Source organism: Geotrypetes seraphini, chromosome 14 (assembly GCF_902459505.1).
Source record: "Geotrypetes seraphini chromosome 14, aGeoSer1.1, whole genome shotgun sequence".
In the NCBI taxonomy this organism is placed as follows: domain Eukaryota; kingdom Metazoa; phylum Chordata; class Amphibia; order Gymnophiona; family Dermophiidae; genus Geotrypetes; species Geotrypetes seraphini.
Window position 1 is genome coordinate 7,940,744 of NC_047097.1, and position 17,454 is coordinate 7,958,197.

A 17,454-nucleotide genomic window follows, 5' to 3' on the forward strand; every position below is an offset into this window, starting at 1 on the left:
AAATGATAAAATGGCTTCCATATTAAAGAAATGCACAGAATGTGGCAAGTTTGTTCTGGCTTTTCAGGATAGGTAGAACTCGGGCAAAATAACTAAAACTATCTAGTAGTTAATGCTGCATAGCATTTGCGAAGTACTGCAATTTAATTACATGTTCTCAAGCAGCCAAAAGCAAAATTAAATTCTGCTTCATTTCTCACTACAGAGAATTCTAAGTTACTCGATATTACCTCATTCTGGCTAGGTTAATGTCCCCATTGCCCCAGCAAACTAAAGCAATATATTTTTCCAGACTAGTTGAGAATTTTGACTAGAAATGGTACAGGAAATTTGCTAAGGTGACCAGCTTTTTTCAGACACCTTAATTTAAAAAAAACAATCAATTTAAAAAAGTCAAATTATGAAGGCTCAATGCCACCATCATGTGCTACTGGCACAAGTACGCTAGAATAGCCATACTGGGTCAGACCACAGTGGGCAATCCTGGTAAACCCCCCAAAAGTAGTAACATTCTATGCTACTGATCCAGGGCAAGAAGTGGCTTCCCCCATGTCTGTCTCAATAGCCGACTATGGACTTTACCTCCAGGAACTTGACTAAACCTTTAAGCCCATCTCTGTAACCGTAATTACCACATCCTCTGGCAACATGTTCCAGAGCTTAACTATTCTCTGAGTGAAAAAATACCTTGCTCAAATCTCTTAGGAATCAGCTGCTTAAGATGAGTCAGCTATGTGTTATGCTAGCTATCTGCAAAAGGGGCACAGAGATGGCATTAACATAGTAGATGACGGCAGCTAAAGACCGGAATGGTCAATCCAGTCTGCCCAACCCGATTCAATTTACATTTTTTAATTTTTTCTTCTTAGCTATTTCTGGGCAAGAATCCAAAGCTTTACCCAGTACTGTGCTTGGGTTCCAACTGCCGAAATCCTTGTTAAGACTTACTCCAGCCCATCTACACCCTCCCAGCCCATCCTTCACTAAACGGCCATATACAGACACAGTTCAATATTTAATATTATTTTCTGATTCTAAATCCTCTGTGTTCATCCCACACTTCTTTGAACTCAGTCACAGTTTTACTCTCCACCACCTCTCTCAGGAGCGCATTCCAGGCATCCACTACCCTCTCTGTAAAGTAGAATTTCCCAACATTGCCCCTGAATCTACCACCCCTCAACCTCAGAATTATGTCCTCTGGTTTTACCATTTTCCTTTCTCTGGAAAAGATTTTGTTCTACGTAAATACCCTTCAAGAATTTGAACATCTGAATCATATCTCCCCTGTCTCTCCTTTCCTCTAGGGTATACATATTCAGGGCTTCCAGACTCTCCTCATACGTCTTCTGGCGCAAGCCTCCTATCATTTTCGTCGCCCTCCTCTGGACCGCCAATTAGTTATGGAATATAAAAGTAGTCCTAAATTTTTAGAGAAGATATAACTATGCAGCCTCTAGGAACAAATTCTATTATTAGTTCACATTGAGTATCTACATGGAAAGGCTAGGATGGCGCAGAACGTAGGGGGTTTCCTCCGACTGCTTCCTATCTGCTGAAGCTATCAATCAGTTAAGCTGAAGACACCTGACCTTTAGGAATCATAAAGACCACAAGGGTACATCAGACTAGAATTTCAGAGCCAGCTTGGCTTGGAAAAGTGCAAAGTACTAATTATAAAAATGTTTTGAGGGGCTCGTCTAGTATGAATGGATAAAGTTTCATGTGACCTTCTGAGTAGCAGCATCAAATAACAAGAGCATAAGCTCTGTATGAGCAGCAAAACACCATGTGCTAATCAAGGAAGTAGTAAAAAAAAAAAAAAAAAAAAAAAAAGGCATACATGGAGTTTACTCATAGTATAAAGCAGTAAAAAAACCAAAACCCAAAACAAACACAAAAAAATCCCCCAAAAAACGTACAAGAATTTACTCAAAGTAAAGAAAAGCTTGCCAATAGGGTCGGAGGTAGCTCAGTCTATGTACTGGGCTTCAAAGATAAGTGCATTTGAAAAATAAGCGTTACATTTTATGTAAAACTAAAATGTTATTTTGCAGAAAAAAAAAGTGAAGCAGAGAAATATGAAAAAAAAAAAAGGATAAATTCTGCAAGACAAAATAGAAGAAAAATAAAAGGATCACATATTGAAGTGTTATAGTTTTATGCCAAGCCATGACTTAACATGCAAGAGTTGTTTGTACCTTCTCTTCTCTTCCCCCCCCCCCTAGCAGAAGTCCAACAATGGTGGGGCTATTTTCAATTTAGGCTTAATTTTCTATTGTCCCCCATACCATCTCCTCCTGCTTTCTTAGTGGTACTTCCTTACTCAAGAGAACAGGTAAAGACAGGAATCAAGTGAGACAAAGGAACAGAAGAACAAGAGGATAAAACATTGACCATAAAAGAGAAAGAACATGACAGAGGAGTAAAAATAATGAGAAAAATGGAGGAAAAAAAAAGACTAGCCAGACTAGTGAAAGACAAGAGCAAGAGGGGAACCCTAGGTCAGCTAATATCAACATGCCTCACTGTGCTGCACCATGTACATCTAATAACACTATTAAAAAGTAATAGTGGACCAGAAAGTTCCTACTGGATATAAAACAGTTATCTATAAGAGGCATCAGGAGAGGGTGCTGTTATTTTTAGCATTTTGCAGAAGTGGGTTTGTTTCAGAGCTTAGTTTATATATGATGGAGGCTATGCCAAGGAAGGAGATACACAAAAGGTTCTTTTGAGAGGGGACTAGAGAGCATCAACAGGCATCTTAGCCTGCCAATGATCTTGATACAAATTAAATCATAAATACATAAACTTATTAAACATATGTCTTGCAAACCTCTCCAACAATGGAAATTGTTATGTTAAAAGGCTTTAGAGTTGTGACTAATTGTGTTTCAATCACCAGCACTTAACATAGCTGCCAGACCTCGAAAAGCAGGCTATACTGCCTTTTAACAGTGGTGAGTAAAAGCAGCGAGTCCTGATGCATTTAGAGAATGTTACTTAACCATCTCTAAGAGTGAATATGGCATCGTTTTTGCAAAATTGTCTACATAGAAGACACTAGTGAAGTGGCTAGGACAGTTTGAGAGAGGCAAGCAGCAGCATTCTTAGTGGCAAAGATTGGATTCTAATGTAGGACTATTCACCAACAATCTTCACTCAACCCCTTTGCTTTAAACAAAGCCCACTAATGCCTTTGGAGCACACGTTACCAACTAGAAGGACATGCTTGAAGGTTTTGGAATAAAGCAGCCAAAAAGAGTACTCATGACCTCTCTTAATAAAGTAGATTTCAGAGTAGAAGGCACTTTTTTTTAGTACAAGAATAGAAATTAAAGTCTAACCTAGTTAGTTTGCCATATGGAAATTTCCCCCACTAGTTTCTTTATATGAGAAAATGATGGTGAATTCTTGAACCTCAATTACTGCAATTAAAGACTGATTGAAGGCCCACGGTATTATACAATTCTCTCAACCTGTCCACAAGCTAATGCCCCCTCATACAGATGCTTTTATGCTTACCTCATGAGTTCCATGAGAGAAGTTAAGACGAGCCACATTCATTCCAGATTTAATCATTTCCTGCAATATTTCCACAGAGCGGGAGGCTGGGCCTAGGAGACAAACCATCCATGTTAAAATAAAAAACAAACAACCAAACAAACAAAAAAAACCAAACAAGAGACACATTTAAATTCTAGCCTTTTGTTCAATTACTCATCACCTTCTTTCAAAAAGAATTATTTTGAATATTGCACTACCACCATCACCACCACCACCACCACCACATGTGACAGCAGTGTCACTAGAAATTTCCAAAATGGGGACAATTCAGAGGACTAAGAACTATGGATTTAAGCAGCACAGAATTCTCAGCGCACATACTAGCTGTAAACACAATATCAATAGTAATGTTAAGAGGGGGCAACAACCTTACCTTGACAGTTTTACATTGTACTGGTTCTGTGGATAGAACTTCTCCTCACTGCCAGTCTCCAAATTTTACATCTGGCTTGCTGCATTTGAGTATAGATTCTATACTCAAATGCAGCAAGCCATAGGTATAGTTTCCCTGCTTCACTGGGGATGGGGGGGGGGGGAGGACTATTCAGCACCTGGAGCATTTGGGCCCAACCCCAAGAAACAAATAAACAAAACCAAACCAGCCACCCAACCCAACAAGACTACACCTATAAAGCTGAGCAACATGCATTCTTACTGCAACCTACAACCTCATCCTACTTTTCTTCCCCATTTCTACTTACTGTACTACTTACCAATAGTGCAGATGATACCAGTATTTCTTGCTACAATAGGCTCCGAGTCGATATCTAGCCGGCAGAGATGTTCCAAAAATGTGTCAGCTGTTGCAGCATGAAGCTGCTGTGTCTGGATGAATGCACTCCCCATATCTGTGGTGTGATGTTTCGACATGATTGCTTCAATTTTTTACCTAAAAGAGAATTAAGGAACCTAGTTAGTTAGATGCTAGACTATTTTGAAATTGAGATGTCAATACAGCAACAGGCTTTACAATCAAATAAAAAAATAAAAAAAAAGCAGCCAGCATATTCTGCCTCAGGAACATATCTATGGAATACATATTAGTAAGATCTGGTTTCTAGGAAATAATATACCTAATCATGAAATGAGACTTTCCCCTGTCCCCAAAATCAGATACAGGATGAAAAACAACATATTCATTTAAAAAAATACCCTTCTCAAATGTCATTTCAATTTTCGTAGTCCAAGTTATTCAGAGGTGTAAATCTACTATGAATAGCTCATAAACTTAATTCCTTTTTGGTTACTATCTAAGGGGCTGAGCCTCAGATCCCCGTGTGTTGTATATGTTTCACAAGTACACTAGAAAGGGAATTAACCTCACTTGCTCATGCTCCCCTCCTGCCCTGTTAATCAAAAACACTTTTAGTTCTTTAAACTTATGGTTTTTAAACAAGGACTAAAAGTGTTTTTGATTAACAGGGCAGGAGGGGAGCATGAGCCAGTGAGGTTAATTCCCTTTCTAGTGTGCTTGTGAAACATATACAACACACGGGGATCTGAGGCTCAGCCCCTTAGATAGTAACCAAAAAGGAATTAAGTTTATGAGCTAGTCATAGTAGATTTACACCTCTGAATAACTTGGACTACGAAAATTGAAATGACATTTGAGAAGGGTATTTTTTTTAAATGTTCCCCTGTCCCCCCACCCCCAACAAGGGTTGGTCCAATCCAGTTGGTAATTACAATTATCAAATGTTTCAAGTGCTGTTCAACAGCCAACTACTATTAATTTTAGAACCAAAAATGTTTAGCGTTCTCCCCAGAAACATTTGACAACTAGCTGGCATGAAGTAGAAAACCAGCATAAAATTGCAAGTCTCAAGCAAGATTTTAAGTTTTGAAGGAACACTTCTCTAGCGGTCGCGCATGGAGAAGGTTGGTGAGCTCCGTGTTGTCAGATCTTGAAAGTGAAATAAGTCACGCGTAAGATTTGTTTTTAAAAGGGGAGAGACTCGGAATGGCTTTGGGAAAGCAAACCAAAAATGATTCAGCGTTTCTGGCATCTGGGAGTGTTAAACAAGCAAAACCTGAGCCAGAAACTCCTTTGAAATCAACCTCTTCAAAAAAATGGCGACACCAAAGTTCTGAAGGAACTGAACGAATAAGAGATCGTTTCGGGCATTGCTATGAAAGTAAACAATCTTACGGATGAGGTTTCTACTCTTGCTAAGAGAATGGAGCAGATTGAAATTAAAGCAAATAACATTGAGAAAAGAATGGAAGATGCGGAAACAGAGTTAATTCAAAAAGAACAACAAAAATTATTGCAATAAAGGATGAGAAAGGTGTTAGGCATACTCAAATTGGAGATATTTTAAATCAATTCTTAAATTTTTATAAAGACATATTCTTCTGAGCCTTATGATAAGTGGAAAGGATGGATTAGAGTTTTTGAAATTAATTAATGGTCCGAAAGTTCCTAAACACATTAAAAGAAGTTTAGAGGAGCCTACATCATTAAAAGAATTAGGATCCGCATTGAAGTTTCTTAGAGCTGGATCCGCTCCAGGTGGTGATGGTTTCACAGTAGAATTTTATAAATCATTTCAAGTTATCTTATTACCTCATCTGTTAAATTTATATCAGTCTCAACTAGCTAAGGGTTACATCACAGGTACTATGGCAGAATCATTGACTATAGTTTTGCCAAAGCCAAATAAAGATCCCACTTTAGTTTCAAATTACAGGCCTATCTCATTAATCAATGTAGATGGTAAACTTTTGGCTAAGACACTGGATTTACGCTTAGCTAAGGCTCTCCCTTTTATTATTGATATGCACCAAACTGGATTTGTTGTTAGGATACACTCATCTAATAACACAAGATTGGCTTTTCATATGTTAAATTTAACAAAAGCCATGAAAGATCTGGCTTTTTCTGTGTCCTTGGATGCAGAGAAAGCCTTTGATCGAGTGGAACGGACCTTCATGTATCAAGCTATGGAATGGTTTGGAATTGGCTCAGGATTTATACAAATGATACAAACATTGTACAGCTCCCCTGTTGCAAAACTGTATATTAATAATAATTTTTTAGAGCTTTTTAAGTTGCGGCTGGGGGTTAGACAAGGTTGTCCCCTATCTCCTTTGCTTTTTGATGTTATTTTGGAACCCTTATTAGCTATTCAGCAAGTAAAGAAGATACAGGGTATTCCTTATTCGGATCGGGAATACAAAGTCTCTGCATATGCAGATGATATATTGCTTCATTTGAGAAATCCAGGAACAACCATTTCACATTTACTTGAATTGATTGAGAAGTACGGAAAATTTTCATGTTATAAGATAAATTGGAGTAAATCTGAAGTTCTTCCACTGAATGTGTATTGTACAAAGGGATTGTTTGATTCATCTTTTTTTGTATGGAAGGAAGGTGGATTAAAATACCTGGGACTTTGGATAAAAACATGCTGGAAGACAATAAAAGAGAATGAAAAATTTTTATTGCAGAAGGTAACAGAAATGTGTGAGCAATGGAATCCAATATATCTGTCTTGGTGGGGGAGAGTTCAAACTATTAAAATGAGGGGCTTTGTCATACGACAATTCTATTTAGTACATCAATGAGAACAAAGAGCCAAATTTCATTAAATAATAAACTAAACTAAACCTTAAGTTTATATACCGCATCATCTCCACGGATGTGGAGCTCGGCACGGTTTACAAGAACTTATATATAGAAGAGAAGAGTAAGGGGGGATAGAATTACATTTTAGTGAAAAGCCGGGTTTTCAGTTGCTTGCAGAATAATTGGAGGGAGTCCAGGTTCCACAGCGGGGTAGTAAGGTCGTTCCAAAGACCTGTGATTCTGAAGAGAAGGGATTTTCCCCGAGTCGCCTTACAACATATATCACGCATAATTGGAAAAATTGGAGCAGGCTTAATTACAGTTTTTGGTGGAACTCGTACATAAAGGGAATTATAACAAATTTAAAGAGATATGGGGGCCATTGACAAAATTTTGTAATGAATACATACCATTTTCCTTTATAAGCACAATGCAAGTGAAGGGATGGGGGGAATTTTGAATTTTATTAAATGATTGAATAAATAAGAATATTTCATAGGATATATTTGATTGCATATGTTATGGTAGAGATGGGTGGGAAGGGAATACATTTTTATGTATTATTGTTAAATTTGACAGATGTTCAAGTGATGTATTTAAATTTCAATTGTCAACTTATTGATACACTTGTTGTAAGAGGTGAAAATGAATAAAGATTTATTAAAAACAAAAAAAAACCACTTCTCTAGCTGCATTTTGTTCCAATCACTTACCATACCAGTATTTTCCTTAGGTATAGAATACCAGAGGTATTCAATAACTTATCTATATCAGTAGGAAAGAGTACTGAAAAAAACCAAATAATTTTTGAAAATAGCTCCATACACTTCACCCATTTTCCTGCAATGACTAACCCCTTTGAAAAGAATTCTTCTGTTTGACCTTCAAACCAGGACATCACAGCTTCATCACTTGAATCAACTGAGAGATTTCTTCAAAACTCAAACAGAAAATGATCTGAGGGAGTCAGGTCAGGACAGGACTGTAGAGTGGATAATTCAGCTGCTGAAACCCACATTCTCACATGGCATCCTGTGATAGTCATGACATGTGCACCAGTGCACTGTTGTGAAGTAGCATGCCTGCTGTGATTTTCCTCATCTATTCTTCTTGATTGACTCCCACAAAGCGACTACTGTGTTGGCGTAACTCTCCTCGGCTATGGTTGCCTTGTGTGGCATGAACTCCAGAAGCAAAAAAGTTAGCTGCCATGCCTTGGTCTGCAGATTTTTCTGTCTTGAACTTTTTGTGGGGTGGAGGATGACTTTGTATTTCCACTGCACCAACTCCATTTTGGACTTAGGATCTCTAAAACCCAAGTTTCATTGCCAGTCCCCAGACTATGAAAAACAAACAAAAACACACCCCACATCACACTTGGTCTTCATGGAGCATTTCCAAGTTCTGCCGACAAAACTGGAGTCTTGTAGCCTTCCAACATGATGTCAGCATTCTTGGAACCCATCTTGCACTAAACCTTGGACATGCCCAACTTTTCATGAATTAATTTTCAAAACTGTACTTGCCGAGATAAGATTTCTCAAATAGCCATCTCCCAAAATTAAATCCTCGACTTTCTTGCACATTTCTGTGGAAGTTGCTTCCACAGGCTGTCCAGTGTGAGGATCATCTTCAATAGACTATTCCACTTAAACTGCTTACTCCAAAATTTTAACTTTATAGGATTATGGGGCAGACTCACCATAAACGGCAGTCATGCATTCGTGGATCAGCTTTGGCTTTTTTCCTTTTGTGAGAAATTTTATCACTGAATGGTACTCCAAATCTAGCAGTTTCTTACTTGATTCGCAAGAGGTCTGTGCATAAGTAACCTTGAGACATGTCCCAACATACACAGACTTGTTTCAACATGCTTGTACTTTCTTTCATACTCAGGAAGAAATTATTGAATGCCCTTCGTAGCATCTTGATGTATGTGTGGGCGGGGGTGGGTGGGTGGGAGTGAGAATAGGCAGCAATAAGCCTGTGAAGACAGATAGGTGAGAGGATGATGAAACAATGAAGTAAGATATGGGGGTAACCCAGCATGGATTGCTTTTAAGTGTGAAGTAAGACTCTGTAGATGCGATAATAAATCTAAAGCTAACAAAGGAATATGTTATGACCACAGCAGAGTGTGGGATAACATTTGAAAAGAAGTATTCTTCAGTGACTGAAGGTGACAAAATACCAAGCAATACCAGCAAAGATAATGTTACTAATTTCTCACATTAATTACTGCAATGCACCCTCATTCAAATAGTTACTAAGGGAGCAAAGCCCATTTGCATGGGTAGCACTGTGCAGTAATCATAACATTTTCTGTTTAGTTGGGTGGACACTACTCAAAATGTTCTGGGGAGAAAACCGATTTAAATGTTTAGAGTAGTCAGTGAATAAAGGATAACTTGACAGGTTAAAATTCTTTTAAATGATCAAAATTTCTGAATAGTCCCTTAATTTAAATACAAACACATACAGAAACTGTTACTGGTTAATGCATCAGAGATCTTCAAAAGTTTCTGCACTTTTTTTAAACACTATTAAATATCTCAAAAGCAAAATTACATTATTTTTCCACATAATCACCCTGTTTTGCGATATTCTTTTCTGATGGATTAAGTAGTTAGGATGTTGGGAAAAATGTGTTTTTGATTGAGTGTGAAAATGAGAGTTCAGAAACTTTTCAAAGAACCCTTGTATCTGTGATTCGACTGAACAAGTTTGTATGCATTATCATATTTTACTTTTTCTGCCTTCATATTGTTCTATTGTATCCAACATACTCCATGTCAGGGTGGATAAAATTGGAATTTTTAAAATAAAATGCTTTGCGGAAAGTCTAAAGACAGTTTTCTATTTAAGATATAGTACAAATAAGTTAAATCATGAAATAAAGATTAGTTTTTAATTATGTAGCTTGAGGCTGTATATTCATGCAATGTTTACATTTTTGGTAAATGAATTCCATTAATCCATTCATAATGTCATGAGCAATTTTTCTATCACCAATGCTTGGTTTTATATTTCTTAAAACTAAATTTGTGTCTGCAGAGAACGTTTTCACAGCAAAAAATGTTATATATACATAATTGAGAAAGATCTTAGCAAAAATCGATGTACACAGAATCAACTCTACTGCTAAATTTACATATCTGCACAAGGAGATGTGTAAAGAGGGTGGGGCAAGCATAAAAAAGAAAGTGAAACATTTTGAGCAGACTAATATCAGGCTATACACACACACAGATTCCAAGACTTGTGGATTAGTCTGTCCTTGGAGGAGAAAACCTATAATGGCAGCAGGCTGTAAAAAAGACCCAGTTTGGGAAAATTTTAATGACGTTCTTCTGCCTATGGTTAAGGCAGGCATGCATGCAAATACATACGAACACTGCAATAAAGAAATGCAAGGCCTGGTGACCTGAATGAAACAGCAACAGCTAGTCTGCTACAACAGAAGAATGAAGTTTGTGAAATCCAACAGATTGCAGGACCTGGTCTTGCTAGAAGCAGGTCTTGCCAGACAAATCTGATAAGTTGATTTTTTTTTTGACTAGGTAACCAGAGATGTGGATTGAGGAACAGCACTAGTTGTTACATTTAGATTTTAGCAAAGCCCTGACATGGTTCCACACAAACTGAGTGCCTTCAGTATAGGCCCTAAAGTGATTGGATTAGGAACCGGTTGAATGGAAGGTGACAGAGTGGGAAATGGAGCTCACTTTGAAGAAATATAAAAATAGGTGCTTATTTTGTACCTGAGGCAACAGAGGGTTAAAAAGAGTTGCAACAGAAATTGAACCAGGTTCCCAGGCCACTGCACTAACCATTCCTGCACACCACCTGAATAGCTTCAAAAGTACAAGTAACTTCCTAAGTGTGAAGTAGTGATCTGCAAAAACACTAGAGCAGGGGTAGGCAATTCTGGTCCTCAAGAGCCGGAGCCAGGTTAAGTTTGAGATATCCACAATAAATATGCATGAGATAGATTTGCATCTCAAGGAGGCAGTGCATGCAAATCCATCTCATACATATTCATTGTGGATATCCTGAAAACCTGATCTGGCACCAGCTCTCGAGGACTGGAATTGCCTACCCATGCACTAGAGCAGGGGTGTCAAAGTCAGTCCTCGAAGGCCGCAATCCAGTTGGGTTTTCCGGATTTCCCGAATGAATATGCATGAGATCTATTAGCATACAATGAAAGCAGTGCATGCAAAATAGATCTCGTGCATATTCACTGAAGAAATCCTGAAAATCCAACTGGATTGCGGCCCTCGAGGTCCGACTTTGACACCCCTGCACTAGAGGTACATGGAGCTATCTTCTGCCTTGTGGGTCTTGCAGTAAAAACGCTCTTTCAGTGGTTTCTATTTGAGATTAATTGCTCTCTACAGAAAAGCAATATGTCCCATAGCTATCACTAAATCTACCACACGCTAATTGTTACAGCCCCTCCCCGGAGTACATCCAGCTTCTTTATGAAGCTAACCCTTGCTGCCTTTAATGGTTTTAATCTAGCAAGAATGTATGCCTGTGATCTAAAAGGAATTTTGCAAATCTAGACAAGCCTGGAGAGCATATGTCAGGTAGATAGATATTAGTAGTTAGGTTTATTTTGTGATGTTTATTGGTTCAAGGTATCCGCATGGAAAAATACAAGACTATGAAAGGCTTCAAAAAAGAAATATACCATCAACATCAGTTTTCTGAATAACATATTAGCTGTTCATTATCTTCTCAGGCCAAAATCCGATTCAATTACCGTATCCAGGGAACAAGAAGCTCCCTGTCGTAAAGTTGTAACCAGGAATAGATACCAATACAGAGTTGTCAATATGCTTATCAAGACAAGTGTTCTAGGCCAGGGATCTCTCAAAGTCCCTCCTTGAGGGCCGCAATCCAGTCGGGTTTTCAGGATTTCCCCCAATGAATATGCACTGAAAGCAGTGCATGCACATAGATCTCATGCATATTCATTGGGGAAATCCTGAAAACCCGACTGGATTGTGGCCCTCAAGGAGGGACTTTGAGATCCTTGTTCTAAGCTGTTGGGCCAATTTTCTAGCAAATCAAACCCTAACTTGATAAAATTAAGATAGAAACACTATACACCAAACTTTTGATATGCTAGAGGTTTAGCACAACTACAGGATATATGCTAGCACATTGTAGGTAGCTCTTTTGCTGCCCTTTGAAATATCAAGGGGTGGGGAGAAGATCATCTTTAAAAAGATGCTCATCTTGATACTGAATGGGTGATCTGGCTCGCCAGATATGCTTGGAAATTTTTTTTTTTGGGGGGGTATGAGAGGGAAGGAAAAAAAAAAAAAAAAGCAGCCACCTCCAGTCTTATGCACACACCTAAGCAACACAGGAACCCTTAGTATCATTATGCACCCAGGCCACACAACCTTGTGTTAACAAGACATCACAAAATGATTTAATGTGCATCAAACATTCCAGTACTACCAAGGAGAATAGCCTTAACCATACAAAATATCTGCCATTTGACTCTGGGCCTCAATAACTCCTGCCAGTCTGGTGTAGTCTTACAAAGGCACACACTTATAATTAACTGTAGGGTAAAGTTTACACAACCTGAATAAAATATGGGTCCAGGTCAGGACCAGTAAACTAGGGGACTGTTGGCAAATTAATTCACTCTCCACAGACCAGGCCAAATATTGGTGTTCTAAACCAAAGGTTTTCTCAAATGGTCTTCAAGCATAAGCAGCAATCTTGTGCATTTTTCCAAGATTCTCCAAATACCAAGAGACTCTCTTGTCCACCTTCAGAGCTAGGTTGAGCTAAGGATCTGCACAGAGGGTCAATCAGCTGAAAACTGCATATCTGCTGTATCACTCGGCTTTTTGAGCCCATGTCCATGCTTTTTGAGCACACAGCTTCTACGGAACAGTTTATTTCCGATTGGCATTTTTATCCATGTATCTTTACCATAGGACTTCATAGGGACTCCTGAAGACGACTTTATAGGGACTCCTGAAGACGACTTTCTGTCGAAAACAGGCCGTGTTGGGTCCAGGATCCAAAGCTTTTCAGCGGACTGCATCCTAGAGATTTTTATGGGGTTTGCCAAGTTTTAATATTAATAAAAGTCCATCTCAGGAACATCACTTCTCCACATTGTTTGTTTCTTCTTGGATTTGTCTGTGGAGATCATTGGGTCAATTCTCTTATTTTTGTATCCTCTCCTTTTCCAGGACCAGGGCCATCTGCTATACACCTGTCTCCAAACAGCTTTAAAGTCATCACCCCCCTTTAGAAGTGGTAAGCCAATATACCTTTGTACAGATCATTCCACCAAAGTGCAAAAACCTGTGCAACTCTATTATGTCTTTACTCTTCTTGGCACGTTTGTGCTAGCTGTGACCCTGGGCAAGTAAGTCACTTAATTCCCCCACGGGCTCAGGTACGTAACAGATTGTGAGCCAGACAGGGAAACATGCTCGAGTACCTGAATAAGTTCATGTAAACTGTTCTGAGCTCCCCTGGGAGAATAGTATATAAAATTGAACAAACAAAAATGCTTCCCCCCACCCACACAGCATTATAGTAGTCAGGGTCAAAAAAATAAATTTCAAAATGGGGGTCAGTCCCAGATTCTCTGCAAAATAGATCTCCTCTTAACATTTCATCACTGTCCAGAAGAAAATCTCCCTCTATTGAGCCGCCACATCCACTTGGAAGAAAGGAGGAACAGCCTGAATAGTGACAATTGCTTCCATAATGCTAAGGAAGGACTCCCTTTTGAAGCGTGGCCCCTACTTTGGCCTCCTTTTCTGGCCATTTGGCTGAAGATTTGACAAACAAATCCATAGGAGGTGATAAACTCGATCTAGTGATCCACTCGGATACTCAGATCTAATGATCCACTTGGATGATATCCAACACCCACTGGCCCTAGAAATTTCTCCCACTCTCCCCAAAGTGTCAACATCCACCCCCAAAATGCAGAGCTGTGGCTGGAAACTTGGTATTATTGGGGCTTCTTGAAGAGAGAATTGACTGCTGGAGTTGCTGAATTGCTGTCTATAACCCTGGAATGACCTCTGGACAGAGGTCCCCTGGGTTTACTGCCAAGAATGACAGTAGGGGTGAAAATTGCTCCTACTCCCACCCGGAGGTTGGTGTGGTATACTTTCCAGAAGAGACTTAGGGCAGCATTCTGCCACACTGGCCATAATGTGAAGGCCCTTACTGAAAAGCATCTGTCCCTTAAAGAGTCACCTGCCCACTGCCAGATCCACAGCATTCTGTGAACCAAGACCTAGCATAAGCCAACACCTTGCTCATGACTTATAAAGGTCATAAGGCATCTGCCAAGCAATCCACCCCTTCTAGCACAAGCATTCTCCTCTGCAAAGGGCTGCCTCTGCAGTCTGGTGTGGCAGGCCTCAGCAGCAAGCAAAGCATCAGTCTTGATCCTCAGAACAAGAGCTTCAAACTACTTTTTCAGAATCATGTCCACCTTGCAGTCCTGAACATTTTTCAGCATACCACCACCCTTACACAGGGGAGCCATACATTTGGTGACCTGAGCCACTGCTGAAGTCAACTTCGGCTGGTCAAATAGCTGCTGAACACCAGTGCTATGGGATAAAGACTGGACATAATCTTGGCAACCCTCAGAGACCCCACTGTTCCATAACCAGTGCAGCAATATCTGGATGTGTTGGGAAAAAAAAGGGAGGTCCGAGCATTAGAGCCTCCTACGACTGCACTGGGAAGAGGAGGTTGGAACCTCCAGCATCAGTTCTTTAATAGCATCAGCACTAAAGTGGTGGACAGAGCAACTTGAAGAGGTGACAGATTCAAGGGTCATCCCCCTGGTCAGGAGCCAGGGAGATCTCAACTACCAGACCCGGAACAAGGAACCAGAGTCATCTAGGACTGAACCAGAATCCCAACACAAAAACAACATGTAGTCTGACCTCCAATCCAGCAATTCTGGCTCCAAAGCTCAACTGAGAAGCAGACACCGGAGAGGACGCAATAGTTGCAAATAATTGTGTCCTCCCCCGAGTGCATCCTAGTTGATTAAAATAAAAAAATAGAAGGGTTTTGAGGTAGCTAGAGGTTTTTGAAGGAAAAAAAAAAAAAAAGAAGGATTGAAATCCAAGATTATTATTATTATTATTATTATTATGTTCTTATATCCCGCCATACCCAAAGAGTTCTAGGCGGTTTACATCCGTTACATTAGGATCCGGTCTGAACCCGGATTTACAAAAATTTTGTCGGAATTGCAGGTAGCGCGGAAGGAGGCAAAGTAGTTTTAGCACAGGTTTATCATAGTTGGGTTAGAAGATAAAATGGAGGGAGTGGGAAACCAGAAGAGGGGGGGGGGAGAGGGGGGTGGGGGGTTGGAGTGTATGCGGGGAGTAAGGACTAAGGGTCTTGTTCGCGGAAGAGGTGTGTTTTGAGAAGTTTTCTGAAGTCTAGGTAGGTCGGGGCCTCTAGCATCCACCACCAGTAAAAATCATGCAAAAAAACGGTTCGTTGAGAATTCTGAAAATTCAAAAATAATGAAAAAGGGGTTTTGGAAGTGGGAAACCCAAACCCTAACCTCAGAACCCCTCAAATGTAAGATTTTCAGACCCATCTCGATTTTCCCCATGTGAAATAATGGGGCTGTACTCAGTTATGGGGGGGCGTGTCTGCCTGTCAGCTATTTCAGTGCAGCTGAAAAGGGAAGGAATTTCTGCCTCCGATGCTTCCAAATCCAACTCTAAAACAAGAAATCTTCAGGCTGCCAGTTGTACCAACCCCAAGACCTCCACCCCATGGAACCTTGCAGCGTAACGAGGCTGAGCAATTATGCAGCCAGTGTCCAAATACCCCAAGGGCATCCACAGCCTATGTACAAGCCACTGAGAAACTCAGAAGGCGAACTAGCTCCAAGGGGAACAAACTCCGAGCCCAGAAGCCTCACAACAGGCTGGGTCCCTAGGTCCACACACTAAGGCTTGCCCTGCATAGCTGCAGTCCAGCTCAGTGAAACTTGTGTCTTTTCCCAGGCAGAGGATCCCCAAGAATAGGGCACCAAGCCTCAGAAAAATGAACTTAAAGGCTAAAAAGGAAAACTAAGCAGCAGTAAAAATCAAACACCTTTGCATAGTTTGCTTGCATTAAAAAAAAAATTAAAAAAAAACCTGGAAGGGGGCACTGTGCTCCACCTCAATGTGGGAGGTGTTCAAAACTAAGTACACACACTTCTGCAAGTCCAGTTCATGGAAAGATTGCTCACCATATGTACGGACTCACGAGTAGATGCAAGAACATTGTTTAGCAAATGCACAGAATTGAATAGGCTTTGGTGTATGCAAGATGGGCCCAAAGTGGGCACTATACAGAAAGAGGAGGAAAATGGCAATGTAAACAGTTAAAAGTCACATAAGCCCTGTAAAATACATTGGTGTTTCCATATACAAAAGCTTGTAGCATTCCTATGCCCACAGCAAAAACCTCTTGAAAATCCAAGACTCGGTATAACCCGAAAATCTCATCTTTGCATTGTGAGCTAGCAGTGGTAACCCTATTATAAGAAAGGGTTAGAATGACAGTCAAGATGTTTTTAACAACATGAGTCAACCCTTAGGCAGTCAAACCTAAAACCAAACCCAGCTTAGACTTGCCTGCATCTCAAGTGGGTGTGCCTTGTGCTTAACTTTACTCCTTACAGCAAAGCTCAGCAATAACTGCCAGGTCTCCCTGCAAGTTTGTCTACGTGCAGCTTGCCTCATTGGAGCAAACCACAACAGGCTATTCAGCCCACACACAGGAAAAAATGATTCCCCTCCACCTAAGAAACTACTCACTATAAAATAAAAACCACACATGCATCACAGTATTGAAAGGGAGGTATTCAGCTGCAGATGTCTCACTTCAAGTTCCGTTATTTCTTCTTCTTTGGTAAGATTCTTAACTAAAATTCACTGAACTTCCAAGAGGGCTGATAACAGAATAGCCTTACTAGGTCAGACCAATGATCCATCAAGCCCAATAACCCGTACTCACAGTGGCCAATCCAGGTATCCACTTTTATTGCAACCTCTGTCAATGCATTCCAGAGCTCAACTATTCTGAGTGAAAAAATATTTCCTCCTATTGGTTTTAAAAGTATTTCCTTGTAACTTTATCGCGTGTCCCCTAGTTTTGTAATTTTTGACAGAGTGAAAAATCGATCCACTCCACTCAGGATTTTGTAGACTTCAATCATATCTCCGATCAGCCTTCTCATTTCCAAGCTGAAGAGCCCTAACCTTTTTAGTCTCTCTCAAACAAGA

The 17,454-nt window shown here is 39.9% G+C and overlaps 1 protein-coding gene across 3 annotated transcripts in view; it reads right to left on the reverse strand.

The window, feature by feature from the left end:
* PKM (pyruvate kinase M1/2) overlaps positions 1 to 17,454 on the reverse strand; it is a 71,344-nt gene that overhangs the window by 50,525 nt on the left and 3,365 nt on the right. For 2 of the 3 annotated variants that reach the window (XM_033920206.1, XM_033920208.1), the window contains exons 2-3: positions 4,284 to 4,459; positions 3,529 to 3,620 (exon numbers count right to left, since the gene is read on the reverse strand). In XM_033920206.1, the coding sequence (XP_033776097.1) occupies positions 3,529 to 3,620; positions 4,284 to 4,440 (249 nt within the window). In that variant the 5' untranslated portion in view covers positions 4,441 to 4,459. The remainder of the gene's footprint in view (positions 1 to 3,528; positions 3,621 to 4,283; positions 4,460 to 17,454) is intronic. The other variant, XM_033920207.1, reaches the window with a different exon arrangement.